Source organism: Callorhinchus milii, unplaced genomic scaffold, assembly GCF_018977255.1.
Source record: "Callorhinchus milii isolate IMCB2004 unplaced genomic scaffold, IMCB_Cmil_1.0 Scaffold21, whole genome shotgun sequence".
NCBI lineage: Eukaryota > Metazoa > Chordata > Chondrichthyes > Chimaeriformes > Callorhinchidae > Callorhinchus > Callorhinchus milii.
Window position 1 is genome coordinate 10,488,597 of NW_024704762.1, and position 21,609 is coordinate 10,510,205.

The following is a 21,609-nucleotide window of genomic DNA, read 5'->3' on the forward strand; positions in this document are numbered from 1 at the left end:
TTGTTGATATATCTCAGGTGGTCACAGACCAGCAGCAGCCCGAGGGCTTCAAACTAAACAAGGCTTCATCTACAAAGAGATTTTTATTACCTTTCTTCAATTACAAATTTTTATTTTTAAAAACAAAATTGGCACTTTCTTCGCAGGTAACCCCAGCTCCACCCCCCGCACCCCCCCCACACACATCCCTGTCCCACCGTAAGATAAGCACACGTTCGTCAGCAAATTACCAACTCAAACCATCTCTTCTGCCCAACACTCAATTCCCTCGCCCGGCCATCTAATGAATTAAGGAAGTGTCCCACGTGCAGCAATAATTACTGTACAAATTAAACCAGCGGTGAGGCAGCTCCGAAGCTTCCTACACACACATTAATACTTTCACTATGTGAATTATTAGAAGCTACGTATCCAATGCACTGCATTCCCCCCCTCCCCACCCCCCCATGACCATAAATAACAATAATTAGTGACTAGTGTTGGCAAGTGGGCGGGTGATAAGGAAACCTTTTAGGGCTTAGGTGGAGATGATCAGTAACTAACGGGATTGTCTTTGGTCTTGTTTTCTTGGTGCTGAGGTTGTGTCGGTGGATGTGGGGGTGGATTTTGGGGCGGAAGGGCAGAAAGACAAAGATTACTTAATGATCGTGTTGAACAGAAACTCACTGTGAAAACGTATCAGACACAAACGGTGGGTGACCTTTGTGTAGCTGAAGAATGTGCTGCAGTGAGTGCTTTACCACGGGGTGGGGGGGAATGAAATCTAACTGATGAGATTAACAATTACACCCAGGGGTTTGCTCAGCACTTTTTAAAAAAAACACTTGATTCACGACTGAAGTGAATACTTGAGCTTCTATAAGGTAATTGAGTGCAGAGGAGTTACATCATACGCACAATCACCATTTCAAAGCCATTCTGGGAGCAAAGCCTGAATCATTGCCTGGAGATGTCTCAGATCTCTCTCTCTCTCTCTCCCTGCCAAACGGGAAATGGGAAAAACTTGGTTTCTTTAGTCCTCTAGGTTGGGAGTCCACCTTTAAGTAGCCACTTCACCTTCACTTTCTGAAATAGTCATCATTTTAAAAGGAGCATTCTACACTGTGAGCATCAGAGACACCTGAAATCAATGGCTTCAGCATCAAAGGCTTCGATAGCAGAGCCATTAGAGTTGTCTTCCTGGCCAGAGGGTGCAGCAAACACACAGAGCATCACACAGGATACAAACCCACGTACGATTCCAACCCCACCTTTGATCGATGCCGTGTGTTACTCTTCAAAGAGCAGTTTCAAAAGCAGTCTCGATATAGAACCAGAGAGCTGGGTGTTCAGCACGGTTTTAGGAACGAGAGGCCCAAGCTTTCCGGGATCCGAAGCTTTTCCAGGTTCACCGGAGACGGCACGATGGGAAAATTCACGGCAAACACGTGCTTCAGCTCAACCAGCAGCTGCTGACTGGGGCTCCTGGTCACTAAACGCATCTGCACAAGGCGAGAAGATAGAGAAGGAACCCAGTCATTCACAAAAAAATAACAGAAAATCAGAATGTCAAAGTATTTGGATTTGAAACGTCCCTAAAACACATTTACACCATGCCTTTCATGTCAGGAGGACGTCTCAAAAGCACTTCATACACTGAACGGGAGCTCAATCCCAGGTGAGGAAACAGGTGGACAAATGTGCAGTCAAAGAAATAAAGATTTAAAGGCGTAGAGAGAGGGAGGGAGGACTAACACAATCAGAATTGATCAGCACCAAAATAAAGCTGTTAACTCGCATTTTCCACTAAAAATTAATTTTAGAGAAGTTGTTTGTGGAATATTTACCTGAACATTCTTGATGAAGTCTACAGTCACACGCTCTTCATATTCATTAATGGGTGTGTACAGCGTCAAGATTTTTACAATCTGTCACAGATAAAAAAAGGAAACAATTAAACCAGAAATTGCCCAGAGAGTGAACCACATTCAGTCGTTAAACATTTAGCCGGAAGGTTTGTGAGGTGAGTAAAGGTTTTACACACATTAAAATTTATTCATAGGATTTACCGGCCAAGTTTGTCTAACATGAACAGCAGCAACGTGTATAGTGAGTGTCCTTCACTCGGCTGCTGTGAAGAGCCAGAGAACAAACTGGAGAGGGGACGGCAGCTGATCTCTTCGGTGGGAGGGAGGGAAATCAAATGTGAAGCAGCTTTGATTTAATTTGAATAAAACTTGTTAAAGTGCTGAATACCTGACAGTCGTCTATCAATAGACAAGAGAATACATCCACCATCAAAACCAAGGTAGAAAGTCAACACACTGAATGAACAGAAGACAGAAGACTTTTCCTTTGATTCGGTAAAAGCCCAGGTTTAAACGCAGTCATTGGACATCCATAAAAAAATACCAGACCAGTGGTGACCAGACCGCGTCTGCTGTGACTGCGTGTGTGCACAGAAAGACGGTCAGAACAGAGCTCAAATCCTGGCGTGGGATTTGGAAACTGCAGTCTTCTGACTTATCAGCAAATGAGCGCGACAGACTGAGCCAGGCATCATGTCACTGCAGTGTTAGCATTGTCAGCAATCAATGGACACCAATAAAGGGAAACTGATCCCCGAACAGGCAGTCACACAACATCTGCCATAACTAACAGCCGGGGAGGGCAGCTACCTGGCTTTTGGAGAGGGCGGTGCACATAGAGCAGATGGCCTCAGCATCGGTGTCTGTCCTCTTGTTGAGCTGCAGCAGTTGGGAGGCCTGTGTGAGGGGCTGTAGAGCCTCCAGCGCCCCGCTCCCCTGCAGCCGCTTCCCGCTCAGCCACTCCTGCAGCCGGCTGACATTGTTCCTGCGGGAGACACAGCGTCACTGACTCCAGCCGTTTCCCCCCACACCTGGCCCAGGGCACAACTACATAGACACCAAGGCACACAATCCCCGATGATGTTCGGTTAAAACAAAGGGAACCCAAAAATTGGAAGTTAACACACCCACTCAAAGCATTGTCTTAAAGCCAATAAACTACATTTTAATATAAAACAGTAACCACCCCCCCCCACACCACCACCCAAGTCTACATCAAGTTTCCTCTTAGATACGTTAAATGTTTTTGCTTCCACCACAACTTCCGGCATTGAGTTCCCTTGTCACCTTTTGCGTAAAGAAGTTCCTCCTAAACTCCCCACAAGATGTTTTACTGACTCTCTTATGCCCCTCTAGAATTGGACTCCGGTAGAAACAGCCGTCGACATCAAACCCAAATCCTCTTCACAATCCTAAACAGCTTGGTTCAGGTTCCCTCTCGGATAATCCTAGGAAGCCTCTGAGCTAAGTCACCAGGGGAGCCTGCACTGATCTGCCAGCCAGCACCTGCCCTCTGACACTCACTCACCCACAAAAGCAGTTTTTACTGACCAGCTCAGAGACGTCAGACCGACAATTTCCACAAGTGCTGAGTGAGCAGTGGGCGGCTCTCACCTGATCTGGACCCCGTTCCCGAACGAGCAGACATCTCTCCGGAGCAGCAGGTTGTTGAGCGTCGCGGCTCCGATCAGGTAGTAAATCTGCCGGAAAACCTGCTTGATGATCTCGGGATCTAAGCCGTACCCGGTCAGAACGCCGTGGAAGGAGTCCAGCTGTACAAGGAGGGAGTGCAGCGTGTGCACACCGCTCTCCCTGCCGAGGCCAGCTCTTCTGTACCCGCCCGGCCGGGCTGTTACGCTGCCTAAACCGTGAAGCACATCATTCTCCAGCATCCCAGCCACTGCCAAACACACAGCGAGAGGAACATGTCTGTAATGTCCTGCGATGACATTAACTCTTTTTGGGAGGAGTGGGGGGGGGGGGAGGGGTGTGGGTGAACACGATTCCACTAGGAGTTTTTTTTAAAACAAATATTAGATCAGATCATTTGTGTTCATCTTGTCCATTTTTCTAACCTTGAAGATTCCCGGCAGACACCAGTAATTCAACCACAAATTACATCCATCGGGAGGACGTGAAAGGCACTAATACGATTAATTGTATATAATTCATTATTAAACACTCGAGAACGAAACGAAAGCTGTGTAGGATGTGACTTGCCGATCATTGGCTGAAGCCGCTCCTCAGCCGACCTGATCAGTTGGTGATAAGCCTCTATGGCAAGGTCGGAGAGAGCCAGGCATTGCTGAGAAAGGTCAAAGTTCCTCAAGCTGTGAGGCCGCTGCTCAGGTGTGTTCATCTCCACAGAGCTCTGTGATACAACACATACACACACACAGCTCTAATACACACACAAAACACATAATCATCACCCGAAATCATCATAATGATGCTTGCAATTGACATAGACATCTGAAAGGGCTTCGCAGAATATACTGTAAAGTGGAGTGATTGTGTATTTTGCTGGTGAACCGCAGCAGCCACTTGCACACAGCGGTGACCCACAGTCATGGATTGAGTGGTTTTAATGAGCGATTAAAGTGGCTGAGCTTCAGCCGAGCTGAGACAACTGTGACCCCACGTGAAAGTGGAGGTGGGGGGCCTCATCACAGCAGCCTCCGATTACAAGATCACTTCAGATTAAATTGATGTGGAAATTTTGCAGTTTGCTGAGCACCCACTAAATAGTCACAACCCTTTTATACCGGCACCGAGTTATTGTGATGTTGTGAGGTTTGGATCAAGCCTGTAAAGGCGCACGTTTAAACAGGCCTTCAATATAAACAACATCAACTTGGATTTATATAGCGCCCTCCACGCCAGACGGCATCTCAGAGCGCTTCAGTATAGCTGCTCAACAGGTGCCGTGGACACAGAATGCAGTGAGCGGTAATGTTTTCCACGTGTGTGGAAATTAATGAACAATTCTGAAGCTCCGAGGTTTTGTGGCCTCACCTCGTCCCCACTGTACTGCCGCACGCACACCAAGAGCCGATAGACGTTGGTCAGCCAGAAACCCACCGTCTCAAAACTGTGGTCTCTCTGCAAATAAAGCAAGCGGTTCAGTGATGTCAGTCACTGCACACGACCGAGGTGACAGTCTGTCTTCCTTCCGCCGTGTAATCAGTGTCACCCTTGCGGGCTCCTTCCTACCTTGAGGACCTTCTTGACAGAGCTGAGGATGGCCGTGAATAGAGCCTGTGCCCTGGGCTGGTCGCTGGTGTAGTCCGCGTGCCGCACGACCATGAACAGGATGAAGGCGGGGAGACTCGGCAGCTCCCGCAGTGATGGCAATTCGGGCTTCAGATCTGCCCGCAAAGCACACACAAACACGAGTGATTTCCTACGTCAATCGCATCACATCACACACAAACACTTCTCCCGCAGTTCCCGGCCGACAGCCTCACACAAGGACGTCAGTAATCCCTGTAAACCCGATTCCCTGCAGGGGAAGCGATGAACCGAGCAGAGGCCAGAGTCCAGCCTCGAGCCCGTGTGAGAGCGACAGAAACCGGCAGCCGAGGAGTTAAACGGAGGAAACGCGCAACAATGATTAGAATTAAAAAAAAATTCTCGCAAAAGGACGGGGTTCAGACACGAAAAATTCAGAAAATATAAATCTACAAAATAAATTTGACCAAGTTACCCACCCACCTCGCTGGCATTACCCCCGCTGTTACCCACCTAGCTGGCATTATCCCCCCCACCCCCGCTGTTACCTACCAATGATCAGATTTCTCATGAACCGAGCCTCATCTTCCTTTCCACATTCCAACATTCCCCGAAAATTCCCGGCTCCGAGCTGGCCACCAGCTGTGCTCACTGAAGCTGTGATCTCCGACACCGAGCCTGGCTCCCCAGCACTCTGGCTGGCCGGAGACGTCACTAGTGGGGGGGGGGTGGGGATAAAGGGAGAGAGAATTACCAACAAGTAAACGATCACCACTACACCCTCAACACACACCTCCCCCTCCCACCCACCTGCAAAGTTTTTGACCGACTTGACGTACGCCTTGAGCTGCCGGCTCAGCTTGTACACCATCTTATCCTGTTTCTCCGCCTGCTCCATCAGCTCCTGCACAAAAACACACGGGACGTTGGGAAGAGGGAGCGATGAGTGTATTGGTTTAACTACACCTGTAAAAAAAATCACTCAAGTCACGTCGCTGTGCGCAAACTAGCTGTTGCGTTCACCTTAAAGAACGCACAGTCACTAAACTTTACAGCCGCCCGCGAAGCGCTTTGATGTGAAAGGATTATATTAATGACCAGGTTTTGGTTGTTGAGTCGGTACACCTCCTCCTGTAAGTGGTTTGCTGGGTGCGTCCCCGCTGGTTGCTGTCTCTCTCGGCCCAGGGCCTCCTGCTGGTGATCAAGCTCCTGTCTGAGAGCTCGGAGCTGTGTGTGAAGCTCTCCCGTTCCATCCTCGTGCTGCGCCCTCTGTTCCCGGATCTCCTCCATGAGAATCCTACAAGGGCAAAGCATCCAAAGCCAACTCAGCCAGAAAAACAGAGTGCTGGAGAACATCCAAACCAGGCAGAGGTGGACATCTGTAGCACTTCACCTACACATAGGAATCTCCGTGTCCGGGTTGCACCACATACTCTCTCTTCTCCCCATTCCACCGCTGCCCCCATCCCCCACTTTGTAGTTTTCTCCAAAGATAATCTAACATTAAAAAAATCAGTGACTTACGCGTTGGCCACGCAGACGGCATCATAAGCATGTCGGAGATCCTCCTCGGTCATCTTGCAGCCGCCTCGGGGCAGAACCAGCCGCTGTGACAACGATCAGCAACATTAATACAAGCTGGTGAGAGGCACAGACACCGCACCCCCTCCCCACAGAAGGCCAACATTACCCTGAACTTTAAAAACAAATGTTTCAATCGTGAGCGAGTACCTTGTTCTTCATTTCCTCGATCTGTCTCTCCGCGGCAGAGAGCTGCCTTGTCGCTTGGCTCAGTTGCTCCTTGTACATGTTGACCTCCCGGGTCGCGGCACCCAGCTGGCTCCGCAGAGGATCCTGAGACGATTCTCTCCCCCCCGGCCGCGGCCCGGCCCAGGACCTTTCTCCAGTTCCGCCTTCAACTTCCGGTTCTCGTTCTCAAGCGCCTGAAACTAGGAAAACGTTAAAGGAAAAATCTCAGCACGAGCTTCACATGTACATATGCATATCGTCTCTAAAACTCCGTCCCCAATTGCTTCTCAGCCTCACAGCAGTAAACGATCACTTTCCAAAGGGTGAAATAAAGGTAATGTATTTCATATTAACACAAGTTTAAAGTGGAGTGTGTGTTTCGGGGCTAATTTTCTCACCTCTAAGTGATGTATTAGACCCTCAGCATCCAACGCCGAAAAGACAGAGGACTGATCGCTCAGTTCGGACAAACAGCTCTGAACAGACTGGTTACTCTTCAGCCCTGGAGACTCCTGATCAACACAGAAACATTATACACACACAAAGAGAAACGACACATGCGCGCACACACACAGAAACGACACGCGGGCACACATATACACACACAGAAACAACACACACACACAGGCAGAAATGACACATGCGTGTGCGCACACACACACACACAGAGAAACAACACATACGCACACAGGCGGACACACGCACGCAGACACAAAAATACAGACATAGAGTGTAGGATTAGCTCAAAACTTGCACAATTACCTTAATGAAGCTCATCTCATCTTTCAGATTTTCGTATCTTTGCTCCAAGCGAGAAAATTCTCTGACAAGATTCTGATAGCGGCTTCGCTCAGCCTCAAACCCGGACTGTAACTCGCGGCTCTTTGCCGCCACCTTCAGGGCAATTTGTTCTTCGGGTGGGGGGTCGGGGGGGGGGGAATAAGAGACACACAAGTGTACCGATGGGGCGGGTGGGGGTGGGGGGGGAATAAGAGACACACAAGTGTACCGATGGGGCGGGTGGGGGTGGGGGGGGAATAAGAGACACACAAGTGTACCGATGGGGCGGGTGGGGGTGGGGGGGGAATAAGAGACACACAAGTGTACCGATGGGGCGGGTGGGGGTGGGGGGGGAATAAAAGACACGCAAGTGTACCGATGGGGCGGGTGGGGGTGGGGGGGGAATAAAAGACACGCAAGTGTACCGATGGGGCGGGTGGGGGTGGGGGGGAAATAAGAGACACACAAGTGTACCGATGGGGCGGGTGTGGGTGGGGGGGAAATAAGAGACACACAAGTGTACCGATGGGGCGGGTGGAGGGGGGGGGGGGTTGGTGAGAGAAGAGACACACACATACAGAAGATGGGGAGGGGGGAGCAAAAGAGAAAACAAATGTTAGCAACATGATCTGCTGAGCGACAGGGAGACAGCGAGGACTAAGATTCTTATTTCAAGTTCAAGATGTTATATGTTTTTGGCCACTTTGACCGTTGAGAAAATACAGAGCAGAGACTCTAGAACATAGTGTGAAATAGGATAGCGTTCCGGTCTATTAAGTTCCACTGAACAAAGAGCAACAGAGAGGAACGAACAATCAAAGAAACAAACATTGGTGGAAACTAATCCAGAATATTTGCTCAGATGTAAAACAGAATCTGTGTTACCTTCGATGCTGTCCGCCTGCTCCTGAAGATGTCGCTTCAGCTTCTGCAACTCGTCGCTCAACTGGACTTTTTCCTTCTCAAGAACCTCAAAGCTCTGGAGGTTTAATGGAGTAATATTAGGCACCGCAGAGAACCAGAGACATTTGTAACACAGAAGCTGGCGCCTGTTGGAACCCATTGTGTCTGCGCATCGTCTACACCATCGTCTCAAAGTCAAAGTGTGGAAAACAACTGGATCTCATGTGGCATCCAGCCCTTCCCTCCCCAGGCCCCGAATGGAGGCCAGTGACAAGGTCAACCAGCTTGGGGGGGGGGGGGGGGAGAGGCGGGAGAAAGAGAAATCAATCAAGTTCCACACAAAAATCCAAATGGTCCTTTAAATTTACTAAATGTGATGGTTTGCCCACAAACAGCAGTCCTCCCGACATGACAGGTGCTGTATAACATGTCAGATGTGATTATTAATCAGTAATAACTGGGTTACAATCTGATGGGTTGGAGGAGTTGGCAGACGAGGGATGGACGAGGAACCCACCTCCGTCAGTCGGGTTTGCTCCCGAGATGTCTTTTCCTCCACGATTGCTGCCTCCTGCCGTGCCATGTCGAGCTCCGCTCTCAGCTTCTCTAGCTCCCGCTGGAGGCTCAGCACTTTGGCATCGCCCGCCCTGGCCTGCAGCTGCTCCAGCTCACACTTCTGTTTCTCAAAATCCCTGCTGTACGAGGCCGCAAGTGATGCCAACTGTCCCACCAGGACCTTGTTCTCTTTGTTCTGAGGGAAGATGTACAGACAGAAAGTCACCTCGGCTGCTCCTTCCTGAAACTCCTCGAGATGCAAGATGGCAGTTTAAGGAAACATCGAGGCAGGACGACATGGGATTCGATGTAAATGGCAATTTAGATAGCAAAAAGTCCCTCTTTACCTGGATTAGTAACTAACCAGACACTGAGGCTCATTGACACAACAGCTCGATGGCGAGATGCAAGGACGGGCTTTGAGAAGTTACTGATCATAAACCAGTTTAGCCTCAAGTCTTCAAGTAAATGATTGGCCAACTAGGATCTAGCAGGAGGGTGACTGACCCGCAGAGGGAGGGAAGGGGGCGAAGGAAGAGAACAGTCACCTGCTCAATGACTTTGACCTGTAGCTGCAGGATCTTGTTCTCCATCCCTCGGTTCAGTTGTTTGTAATGTTCAACTGACCGGGCTTCGCACTTGAGCTTGTGAAGCTCTCTCCGGGCTTTCATCCGCCGGTAACAGCTCTGCAGGAAGATCACCGCATGCCGTGTGCGGCGATAGCTTAGCCTGGCCAGCCAGCCACGCACCCAGCTCTGCACCATCACCGCCTTCCGCTCCCTCACCAGCTAAACACAAACACAAAGCATTCCGCCTCTTGCGACAAACAGGAAGATCATGAGAGCGAAACGTGGCAGTCAGTTGGGCACAGCAGCTTCCCACAGAGAGTCGTGGGCCGAGTGTTTCAAGAGACGCAGCTCAAGGCTCGCGAGCGACAAGACAGAGAAGTCACTGATCTAAGCTTCACAGCCGTTGGCAAGGTTTCCTGCTCTGAGCGACTCTCACCAACGCTGGTTCCTACCTTGCGATACTGGACTCTGGCGGCCGTGCCTTTGGCATAAGCCTGAATAGTGACAGTCGCTGTGCGGAGCAGCACAAACAGCCTCCTCACGACCAGCATGCGGTATCGCTTCTGGATGACCAGGGCAGCTCTCGCTCGTCTCAAACCCTCGGTTCGTCTGCAAAATAAACAACATGGTATTTCTTAACTGGCGACGTTCTCCTGCTTCACGTTGTTACATTAATGCACAATTCCTGCAAATAATTTCACCCGTTTTCATTTTTAACCACAAGAAAAAAGAGAAATTGAGGTTGGAGGCTGCGGCCTCTGAATTGCAGAGGCGACATGTTGTTTGCGTTTCCGTATGGCCTTCCACGCCAGGAAGACATCTCGGAGTTTCATACTGAACAAGTTGGGGTGCAGGTGGTGATGGGGGGGGGGTGGGGGAAGAGGGATTAAAACATTGTCCTAACAGTGGGGATAGCTCAGAGCGAGTGAGGCGTGCTCACACTCACCGTTTTGCCAGGAAGCCTCGCGTGTATTTCTGGACGGCGATGGTGGCTGCGCGAACATGTTGGTATCGCCTCCGCTGTAACCAGCCTCTCACCCGCCGCTGTATCAGGACACACGCTGCCCGGAGCTTGTTCCCACGGAGCTTCTCCAGATAAGCCACTTGTCCGGCTCGGAAGAACACCTTCGTCCTCCCAAACTGGTACTGTGTTTTGTCCTGGGCGGAATCGAGAGAGGAGCGTCTTACAACACGGTTAATGCTTCCGAGCTCCGCAGTTGCACGGTTACTATTTCAAAAAAAACATTAAATTGTATTTAAAAAGTTTAATCCTGCGCCACAACACACACTAATAAACTTTTGTTTCAGAGATACCGGTAACACACAGCAATTGAGATAAAGAGGAACTGGGGAAGCTGTTCAGTCAAATACTGCAACAAGATAATGTTATTCTCTAGAAAGGAAAATAGAAAGAGCAACCATTTGGCACACACACACACACACTATCCTAGTCCATGTGAGCGCCCACATTTTTCAGAGGAAAAACCTGCATTTTAGCTTGAAGATCGAGACACACAGAGATGAATGCAGTTTAACTGAAGAGGCAAACACAAGACTAAAAACAGTCCACAGGGGCAATGTTCTCAAAGAGCAGAATAATGGGCTGTCGTTTCACATCAGATATTGCGAGTCTTTAATGGGATACTATCACACAAAAAAAATTATTATTATCAAGAAAAAAAACCAATAAATTGGTCACTTCAATCCACGACTGTTTGTGGGACACTGCTGTGCGCAATTGGCTGCCGCGTTTCTCCCACAAATATACAGTCAATTCACTTTACAGCATATTCTGTGAAGTACTTTGAGACGTCTCGGAGACATGATAAGGTGCTGTATCAAAAGCAAGGATTGTTGTGATTATTATTGTTGCTGATAGCTACTTATCAAACATTCACTGAGAAGAATCTCTCAGTCTGAGTCACTCCTCTATATCGTTACCGGCTGTAAGCACAGCAGTGTCCCACAAACAGTCGTGGATTGAAAATGACCAACTTATTATTTTTTTTTGGAGGGATTATTATTAGGTGTGTGGAGTAAGGAAACTTACTCAAGGTTTCGCCCTGTCGGGAATTGAACCCAGGTTTCTCGATTAGTGCAGGCGATCTTTATACACAAACACCTTTTACCTTTATTAGATTTTCCAACAAACATTTGCAGGTCTGTCGTTGGTCACCCACACACAGACCGTCCTCTCTCAGCAACACTCTGTAGCGGCTCAGAAACTCTGGGTAGGTCCATCTGGCGAGAAACTGGGCATGAATGACCTGGCCCGACCCGACGTCCCCCCCCACCCCTCCACCAGCCCGTCTCTCCTTCTCCCACTCCCCTGGCCAGTACTTTCCTCCCGGGCAGTACCCTACCGACCCCCCCAACGCCTGCTCCTCCCCAACCGACCATCAAGCGCATCGAGACGTCCTCCTGACGCCAGGTGTTTCTATGTAGAGTGTCTGCAAATCCACGGCTTGAGATTTTCACACAGAATTTCCGTGGGCCCGGAATTTGGCAAAATTAAGGGTTTGTCTACATTTATGAATTTGCCGAACTCCGGATACGCTGATTACATGACACGTGTAAATGCAGACCCGGGGGAGGGGAGGGTGTATGTGGGTGTGGGTGGGGATGGAAGAGTGTGTGTGTCTCCCCACTGAAAGGCAGCGATGAAGCTCCTGCCCTAGTTCACGCACTATTGGGTGTCACAGACCTGGAGGGATAGCCCGCTGCACTGAGCCGGATGGTGGCCAACACTCCACAAGCTCTCAGTTGCTGCACAGTCCGTTGTGGGTTGAACCTGTGATGAGGAGATTCTCAGCATTAGTGCAGGTGAGTAAAGAAACAGCAGAAGTTTTAGAGTAAAAAGATTTTCCTAATTCTCCATCAATTTCAGCAGTGATTTATTTAATTTGAGTCGATGCTCCTCCCCCACCTGCCCCGTCCCCCCCTCCCTCACCCTGGGCAGGAATTCCAGATCACAGTGACATGGGAGCCAAGCTCCCACTATATCTCTTCCCATTGACCGAGTCACTACTCACGAGAACGCCTGCTTCGTGTCATTTGGCTTCAGGCAGCGGACGTAGTGAGGAGTCGTGGAGTTCAAGGTTTCCATCAGGAGGTGGAGAGAAGCTCGGAACTGCAGGGAGACGGTTCCCGATCGTTAACGAGTGAAAAAACACACAAAACACCCCCCCGCCCCCAATAACAACAGCAGCAACAGCGCTCCCAGTGCAGCTGGCAACACTGTACATTACTAACCCGCCACCAGGCGGTGATATGGCTGGTGTGATGGATGGGGTACCTGATATCCCACGGTTTTCTTGTGCTCGCTTTTTGCCGGCAGGGATTTCCGGAGCGATCGGAAGCCCACGTTGGGGTTTGGCCGCCGCCCGATGTGGGCAGATTCCTTATCGTGGAAAAGCTCAGCGACGAGCTCCGACTGTAACACACGGAACATGGTCAGTGAGAACAAGACAGGACAGCAACAACGCTAAACACTCGCACTGTCTCAGAGACCGTTTAGGGCAGAGATATCAAACACATAAATAAAAACAGGATTGGATTCAGCACAGTCAGGAGCACAGCCAACAACAGAGGTTTGATGCCCACAAACACACACGGGGTTGAACGCCTTATCCCAACTCAAAACCACCTCAATTCACTTCACAATTAAGTTTCACCGTGTAATAAAAATAAGGTTATTATTTAAACCATCTCACAGCACCCAGATTCCCCAGGAACACCCGCACTGTGACTCGGCGACCGAGCAAATGACGAAGAACACAGTTTATCAATGTCTGTACGTGCTATCACGGCAAATCCAAACCACCACCACCACCACCACCACCAAGGGGAATTTACCTTCTGTACCGTGCAGCAGGTGTAGGCGTGGTGGTGGTGGTGGTGGTGGTGGAGGTAGTGGTGGGGGGGTGAAGAGAGGGAAATGGAGAAAGTTAGACAAAAAACAAAAATTTCACATCTTCCTGAGATCTGATCAGCGGCCACTGACCCACCCTGAGCTATGCTTTATTTAATCAGTTAGCAACAGCAAAGGCGATTTGGGGCCAATCCTCACATCGTACAAGGTGATGAGTGCCTCAATATCAATCTATTGAAAACATAGAATGTTAATAGCACGAGGAAGTGGCATTTCATATTATTGTGTCTGTCAATACCAAAGTCACAGGTAATATTTTGCTACCAATACACATATACAGCTTCACAACGCCAGAGATATGGCTGGACGAGCACCTGATCGAGGGAGGGCAAGCCAGGGGAGGGCAAGCCAGGGGAGGGCAAGCCAGGGGAGGTACAACCTCAGAATTTTTTTAATATAATCCAAGTGATCGAAATATTACAAACCGTTGCACTTGGCAGAGAGGGTCATCTCTGTATTCACCAGGTGTTAGACAGACAGACACAGAGATAGACACGGACAGAAACAGACAGACGCTCACCTTACTCGCTCGGAGAATGTTAATTGGCTCCTCATAAACCGTGTCTCTGTTTTTCTCCAAAAACCCTTCGCACTGATACAGCACCTGCCGGGCATCAGAGTGTCACAGAGAGTGTAACCACAGGGCAAGAAGAGCGACTCCTGCTGGCAATCAGGAGTACAGCACCTCCCCCGCCCCCCCCTTCCCCTTCCCCACCCCCGTCCCCCCAATACATCACCACGTACGTCATCAGCAAAATGTAGGATAAGAAAGGCCGTGTTTGACATCCTGGGTTTCTGAAAGTAGTAACTCGTGTGGAGATGCCGTTCGTACAGTTTCTGAGCCCAACTTGTGTCCGTTCCCTTTGGCATCTAAATCAAAACAGATTAGTTTTATTTCTCTGGCAGTCAATAACTCTGAGCCGGGTTCGGAGGTTGCGACCACTTACCCGGCATTCCTCATCCAGCAGGTCTAGGATTCCCAGCTTGGCTTCGAGGAGCTCGATACATGGCTGGTTGTCGTGGAATTCGATCAACGTCCAGGATAATTCCTCCATCATGTACTCCTCCTGCTCCAGCTTGAACACGTGCTACAGGGGAAGGAACGAGGCCCAAGTCAACAGCAGCCCCTCCCCCATCACTACTAGAAACATTGTCCTCCCCAAACACTCCCATTTCCCCAAATCTACCACCGACCCTAGAGTGGCCCGAACAAACTAGTTAACTGGTGTACAGAGGGACAGAGGTTCAGACAGTGAGACGCTGGAGTCTGTCAGGAAGGCTGGCTTCTCTCTGGCTGTGTATCACTTACCAGGGTAAATTGGTGCTGGAGTTTTTCGTTGGCATAGTTAATGCAGAATTGTTCAAAACTGTTGTTTTCAAAAGCTTCAAACCTGGAGCGAGGAGAGAGTGAGAGTTAGATCACACAACTATTCTATTTAAAAAACAGCCAATAATGTTGCTTGTTCTCACCCGTAGATGTCCAACACCCCGATGAAGTTGTGTTGTTTGGAAGAGGATCTTAAGGCCTTGTTGATGTGACCCACAATCCAGTGGAAGAGCTGCCCGTACAGGTGCTTAGCGAGGGCGTCCCTGGAGTTGCTGGCTTGTTTCCTGCTCGTGGGCTTGACGTACGTCTCGCTCAGTGTCACCAGTTTACGGTGACAAAGCCAGTGAGCAAACTGGTTTCTCTCCAGTCCCAGCAACTCACAGAACACGTTGAGAGATCCATCGCGCAACTGAAAGACACAAACACAATCACAGCGGCAAGGCAGGAAATCGAGATCTTTGGTAAAAGCTTAAAATAATAATTAACAATAAAAACGTGAAAATAGGATAGGGCGATGGGGATTCTAGAGAAGCGTTCGCAGCACGGACAATGACGTGATCAAGTTAGGGTTTTTCTGAACAATGACGCTGAGTCCCGACGTGGGGCTTGAACCCACAACCTTCTGACTCAGAGGCGAAAGCCCTATCACTGCACCAGCCTGACACAATGAATTACACTTTGGGATTAGAATTGTGAACAGAATTTAAACCCTTCCCCCCCACCCCCCAAAATAACCTCATAGGAACAGAGTTTAACAACGGAAAAGTTCACAAAATGAGGATTATAAATGTGACAACTCACATCAATACAGCTGCTTTCACCGTCACGGTCTTTTGATTGAAATGTTATATTTCCCAGGTGTAGGACAGAAGCGAGAACTCTGAATATCTCCATTTGGTCGGACTCGCAAATTCCTGGAGACGGCAGATGAAAAAATGGGGAGAGATTGAAGCAGATCTCGCCTTGTCAGACACAACAATAAACAAGCTTGATAATGGAAAATACCAGGTTACAATCCCGGCTAGACATCACATTCCCGGCTAGACATCACATTCCCGGCTAGGATTGAAACAAGACTTAGTCTTGTTGAGCGGAGACTTACCCAGGAGAGAGAAGGCATTACGTGTTCTCTCCAGATCTGCTACGTCATCAGTTCCATTGATGTAAATGTCACCGCCCTGATTGGTGTAGGAGAAACTCTCTGCTCCACCTGCTGGGGATCAAACAGCAACTAAATCCCAAGTGTGTGTCACCAAGACAACACTGAGACCCGAGCTGGGGGGGGGCGCGGAGGCTGAAGGCGGGAAGCGAGATGGAGAGACTCTGCACTCCTACATTGATGAGGGATGGGGCGGACTGGGCAGGGACATCAAGCAAGCAGTGTTGGCTGAATTAATTATACTCTAGAACTAGTCAGTAAATTCACCTGGTCTACTCTACACCATTACAGGAAAAAAACACTTACCAAGACTCAACTCCAAAAACTCTGGCAGATTAGCAGAGGCACAGAGCTGATACAGTATATGATAATTTCTCTCCTGCTCTGCCTAAGAAATAAAGCAAATTATTTACCCATTAAACATGGTTAATCTCGACACGGCAGAAAATGTTTCCTCCCTTTGACGAAGGAGCTGCTCACCTGGAACACAACCCTGGATTTCTCTAACAGATACGTCCTCACGTTAGCGCCCACAATGCGATGCCCGACACTGAATCCTATTTCAATGTATTTTCCAAATCGGCTGCTGTTGTCATTCCTGGTAGTTTTAGCATTTCCAAAGGCCTGTTTCCAAAGGGGAAAAAAATACTAAACCATCTCAAAAACTGATCAGGGAACTCCCCCAGCGATTAATCAACCACAATCCTCAGAACTGAGGCTTTGCCAACACCCAGTAACTGGTGAGGGGCAGATCACAAGGCAGCAGCACTCTCGCCTCAGAGCCACAAAGACATGGGTTCAGAAACTAATGTCAGGACCTAGAAGCTCATAGTCTAGGCTGATGCTCCAGTGCAGTGTTGGGAGAGGACATACCGTAAAGGGGGAGTGACTGTGTATTTTACGGGTGAAACCCGGCAGCCCATTATGCACAGAAGTGTCTCATGAACAGCCATGGATTGAGTGATTGATTTTATTTAGGGGATTGTCGGCCAGGAAACCAGGAGAGAGAGAAACTCCCTTCTCTTCTCGAATAGTATCTTTAACGTCCACCTCGGGTAAATGTCCGTGTCCTGTTTGGCTGGAGCCTCACTGTACTCACCTCCATGATGGGGTTGGAGGCCAACACTCTCTCCTCCACGTTGGTGTCACCAGCTGAGCCGCCAACGGTAGCAAATACCGCATGGTGCACTTAGCAGACATGGTCTTCCCAGCTCCTGATTCCCCACTGATGATGATCGATTGGTTCTTTCCCTCTCTGGGAAATTAGAAATGGAATTTGAATCAGGATATTCGGGCAGAGACCGAACCAGACTCCAAACTCCCTCAGGACTCTAACAGGGAGCAATCCACACAAGATTCTGGGCAAATTTTTTTTAAAAAAAAGTAAAGACAAATATGGTCCTGATGGTTAAGAAGAGCCGGAATGTTGTGCGGCGATGAATAGAAATAAAGGAGGAAAGAGTTTTTAAACATTGGCTGAATTTCAGATCAGAATGCGAAACAGAATGGGGGTAAATGTGATGGTGCCTTTTTTAAAAAATATTAAAAAAAACAAAGGTTACAACACAAAGAAGGGAGCACTTCATGTTTTTATGATTGGATTTAGAATTCACACCCAGAAGGGGTTAGGAGTTAACGTGGGGACGAGTGTAGATACAATAAAGGTTTGTTGGGTTGTGAGAGGAACAAACTTCCTGCACAGCACACACGTCCAAGACTTCATTAACCAGTCATCGAAAGTCAATCCTTATCAAGTTAATGAACCAAACATGAGATGTACAACGTAACCAAATTAAACCAAATCTATCATTTGAGCAAATAACGTCAGCAAAGGAACTTTTGAATTGAAAGAGTAATGAAAGATCATGAAAGGTAAAATAAAACAAATCGTTCTCTACTTCAAAGATATAAGACATTTGCCCGAGATATCAAATTGCTGACTCGTGGTCAGTGGACAGTAAAACTTAATTGTGTTTATCAGCAGAAACGCTTTGTGAAAAGTTAGCCATTTCCAGCCCGGTTAAGATAATGATTCTCAAAGGTCATGACTGAAATATCTCCAACAAAGACCATAGTGAAACACTTCCCTAAAACTGTTTAAAAAGCAAGTTTCTCAAGCCCCCACCCTCAGTCACCCAAGCCAAGTCCCCAGCCAAGTATCCACCTTTGTCTTGAAAATTTCAATTGATGCAGCATCCACAGCCTTTTGGGTGGGAGAGAGAGGAAAATTTCCAGATTGCCACTCACCTCGCCAGCTGTTTGTATGCTTCCTCTGCGACGGCAAAGATATGAGGATCCATATCTCCCACATTGTGCCCACTGTAGGCATAAATCACATCATCCCCATAGAGAGGAAGCTGCTCGTAGGGATTTATAGCGACCAGAACAATCCCTACAGGAGTGAGAGAAGCTCACGTCATCCAGAAACATAAATACACAACAGCCACTTGTATTCACAGAACATCCTTTATGCCGGGCTGGCATGTGAGCCATTAACATGGTGCATGTTAAAGTTCCTTCCCATGTTCCAACCCTTTACGTTTCCGAAACCAATGCTGCCCCTATCAACAAGGGCACCTCTCAGCAGCCAGCGGTCTAACTTAAGTTGGGCAGTATCAGTGGATTGGCTCAGTTACATGGGTTTCACACAAGTTAATAATAATAATAATAATCCTTGCATTTGATATAGCGCTTTTCACATCAGGAGGACGTCCCAAAGCGCTTCACAGAACACACTGTAAAGTGAATTGACTGTATATTTGTGGGCGAACGCGGCAGCCAATTGCACACAGCAATGTCCCAAAAACAGTCGTAGATTGAAAGTGACCAATTTATTATTGTTTTTGGTTTTGGAGGGATTATTATTAGGCTCTGTGTGGAGTAAGGAAACTTGCCCAAGGTTTCGCCCTCTGCCTGGAATTGAACTCAGGTCTCTCACTTGCAAAGCGAGTGCTCTAACCACTGAGCTACAGGACTCCACATGTTGCATAACGTTTCAGAACCATTGGTCTCCGGCTTATTCAGGGGGAACAAGGGGATCTAACCACCAATAAACCCCCATGTGGGGGCACCATGAACAGTCAGTCACGTTGACCATCTCATGTCCCATTCCCAAGGCAGATGGGTTCCCAATTTGGTTCATTAGCAACACAAACACTGCCCTGACCTCTGGCTAACACACAGGAATACACTTACCACAATAGGTGTAGATATTGTTAGACTCCAGGAACCTAACCTTCAAGTTGTGGAGCACTGCCGGCTCGTGCAGGTAGCTGAGGGCCGTCAAGTCATTCTCACCCATGAGGATCTCAGGGTTCCTCAGGTAGGGCAGAGCTCCAGTCTTCTTGTCAATGGGAAACTCAATGTTCTAAGGTCAAACGAACAGTGATTTCCAATAGTTCTCCAAACATACACAATATTAAACGTGGTTGTCTGTGGTTCAGGTCTGCCCAGTGTGCAGCCACACAGACCAGCAACACTCCAGGTTCACTCCCTAGTTAGTGTCTAGTTACCATGACAGGCGGCAAGACCTCAATGTAAGTGCTCTGAGATGCTACCTTGTGTGGAGGGCGCTATATAAATGCAAGTTGTTGTAATGTCTGTGTAGAACGTTACACCTCAAACTACCCCGTGATGGTGTTTACACTACACACAAGCTTCCACCCTTCTAATCCCCTCTCCTTTATACCCCATCAACTTCTTGCAATGAATCCCATTTCCTCTCAATACGCTGATGCTTTCTGCTTTAACTACAGCTGTCGGCCGTGAGATCCAGATTCTCACCACCTACTGCGTGAAGCAGTTCCTCCTAAACCCACGTTTTGACTTTTATATCTGCTCCCAGTTAATCATTGTGCCCGAAAGACAGACCCCGACAATACAGTCCTGTCCCAGTCCTGAATTATTGCTTTCTGAGCAGCTCGACTCAGAAACTGTTTGTGGTATTACATTCCGCGGGTCTCCCTGTTGGTCATCTCTGTACAGACACATCACTGAAAGCTCCACTATAGGGCGCTCTGTGGTGCGAGGTCCATCATCAATGGGAGAAAATCATTAAAGAAATCAACAAAATATAAAATCAGTGCCTGTATTTGACACAGCACATTTCCCGCCAGGAAGACATCTCAAAAGCACCTGACTGGTTTTACGGTAAAGTGTAGGGACTGCAGAATTTTATAGGCAAAACCAGCAGCCAATCTGCACCCTGCAACGACCCCGCAAACGAGCTAGAAAATTGAACTTTGTTTATCTTCAGCCAACATTTCCCTGCAGTCGGCATTTGTCTGGATTCTAAACACACAACCCAGAACTTCCAAACCAAACGACAAGCTTTGCCAAGTGCTGAAGGAAGCCAGCGACTGAAGGGTTAAACGCGAGGTTAAACCTCACCATCCCGTCGTCCAGTTTGAGGTAAAGCAGATCATCGTCTTCCTCGCTGTAATCCTTCGTCAACTCAGCAGATATCCACACTTGCTCCGGGTCAGGAATCCACAGCTTGGTGGCCTGGAACAAAACACGTGGCACAGGGTTCGCTGAATGTTAATGTAGTTCAGACGTTTGCCCACACGGCAAAACAGACTCCACCGTCCGTCATCCTCGCACTCACATGACATGTCATGTCCCAAACTACAGTGTAATCCCAAACTCTATCCCAAACTATACCCTGCTCCGGGCTCTTTATCCACTTTCCCCCATTTTAAACTTTGATTAAAAACTAATTAAAATGTACTATATGAGCAGGTCAGGGATCTGGGGGTCAGTGTTCACCCCCCACCCACTGTCAGCCTTTCCTTAATTAACACATACATTGTGTTCAGGTGTCTCTGGGAGCGACAGACAGACAGACAGAATGTTCTCCATTTCTCAGCTGCAGGTTTCCCTGAGGCTAAGGTATTTCTTGCTGTATTAGCAGTTAGTGTATCAAGTTTCATTTGCAGAACATGATGCACAAAAAAACGACATATGTATTAGAGTGACCACCTGAGGATGTCACAGTGGGTCTTCAATTAAATAATTCGCGTATTGGTCGCTTTCAAATGAAAGAAAAAAAAAGCCAAAAAAATCAAATGGGATTTCAGAGCGAGAAAACCAACTCGACCAATGACTCAAAGTATAGACTAAATTCCCTCTGCCTCACGTGTAATATCTTCTCTGCTTTTTAAAACCAAATCATTTCTCAGTTGAAGACAAACCCTCGCTGATGCTCGACAGTAAAACAGAATCACAGGTTAAGGGAAAGTGGAGTTTAGTTTCTCTCGTATTAAAAGCCTCTCAGGTGCCCCTCACCTTAGTGTAAAGCTCAGCCGCCGACATCCTTTACTGTATAGCGCTCAGCCGCTCAGTGTGTGATGGAGACAGAGAGGTCCCTCTGACCCCAAGTCTCTCTCTCTGTGTGTTCCAGGTCTGACTGCCCACTGACTCCCCCACGTGATGGGCAGCGAACTTTAACTCCCTCCCTCCGCTAACCATGTGTACACGATACGAAATTTACACCCCCCAAACGTTGGCCTTGGAATTGTTCCGTTCTCTTGTCTTTCACCTCACTTGGGGGGGATGGA

At 48.3% G+C, this 21,609-nt stretch overlaps 1 protein-coding gene across 1 annotated transcript; it reads right to left on the reverse strand.

Moving 5' to 3' along the window:
* Positions 1–64: 64 nt before the first annotated feature.
* On the reverse strand, positions 65–21,364 carry LOC103189695 (unconventional myosin-Vb). The gene is given in 39 exon segments (XM_042342741.1): positions 65–1,481; positions 1,827–1,907; positions 2,658–2,832; positions 3,462–3,747; positions 4,068–4,218; positions 4,863–4,949; positions 5,061–5,215; positions 5,631–5,792; positions 5,889–5,982; positions 6,177–6,375; positions 6,603–6,685; positions 6,810–6,874; positions 6,877–7,027; positions 7,226–7,339; positions 7,590–7,738; positions 8,493–8,586; positions 9,028–9,261; positions 9,614–9,853; positions 10,087–10,243; positions 10,581–10,792; positions 11,764–11,875; positions 12,339–12,425; positions 12,667–12,764; positions 12,930–13,061; positions 14,080–14,169; positions 14,310–14,435; positions 14,513–14,653; positions 14,875–14,956; positions 15,036–15,301; positions 15,694–15,806; positions 15,995–16,102; positions 16,358–16,439; positions 16,532–16,675; positions 17,151–17,224; positions 17,227–17,306; positions 18,299–18,443; positions 19,247–19,418; positions 20,441–20,554; positions 21,338–21,364. Coding segments are annotated over 39 exon segments (5,235 nt in total). The 3' UTR covers positions 65–1,328.
* Between the last annotated feature and the right edge of the window lie 245 nt (positions 21,365–21,609).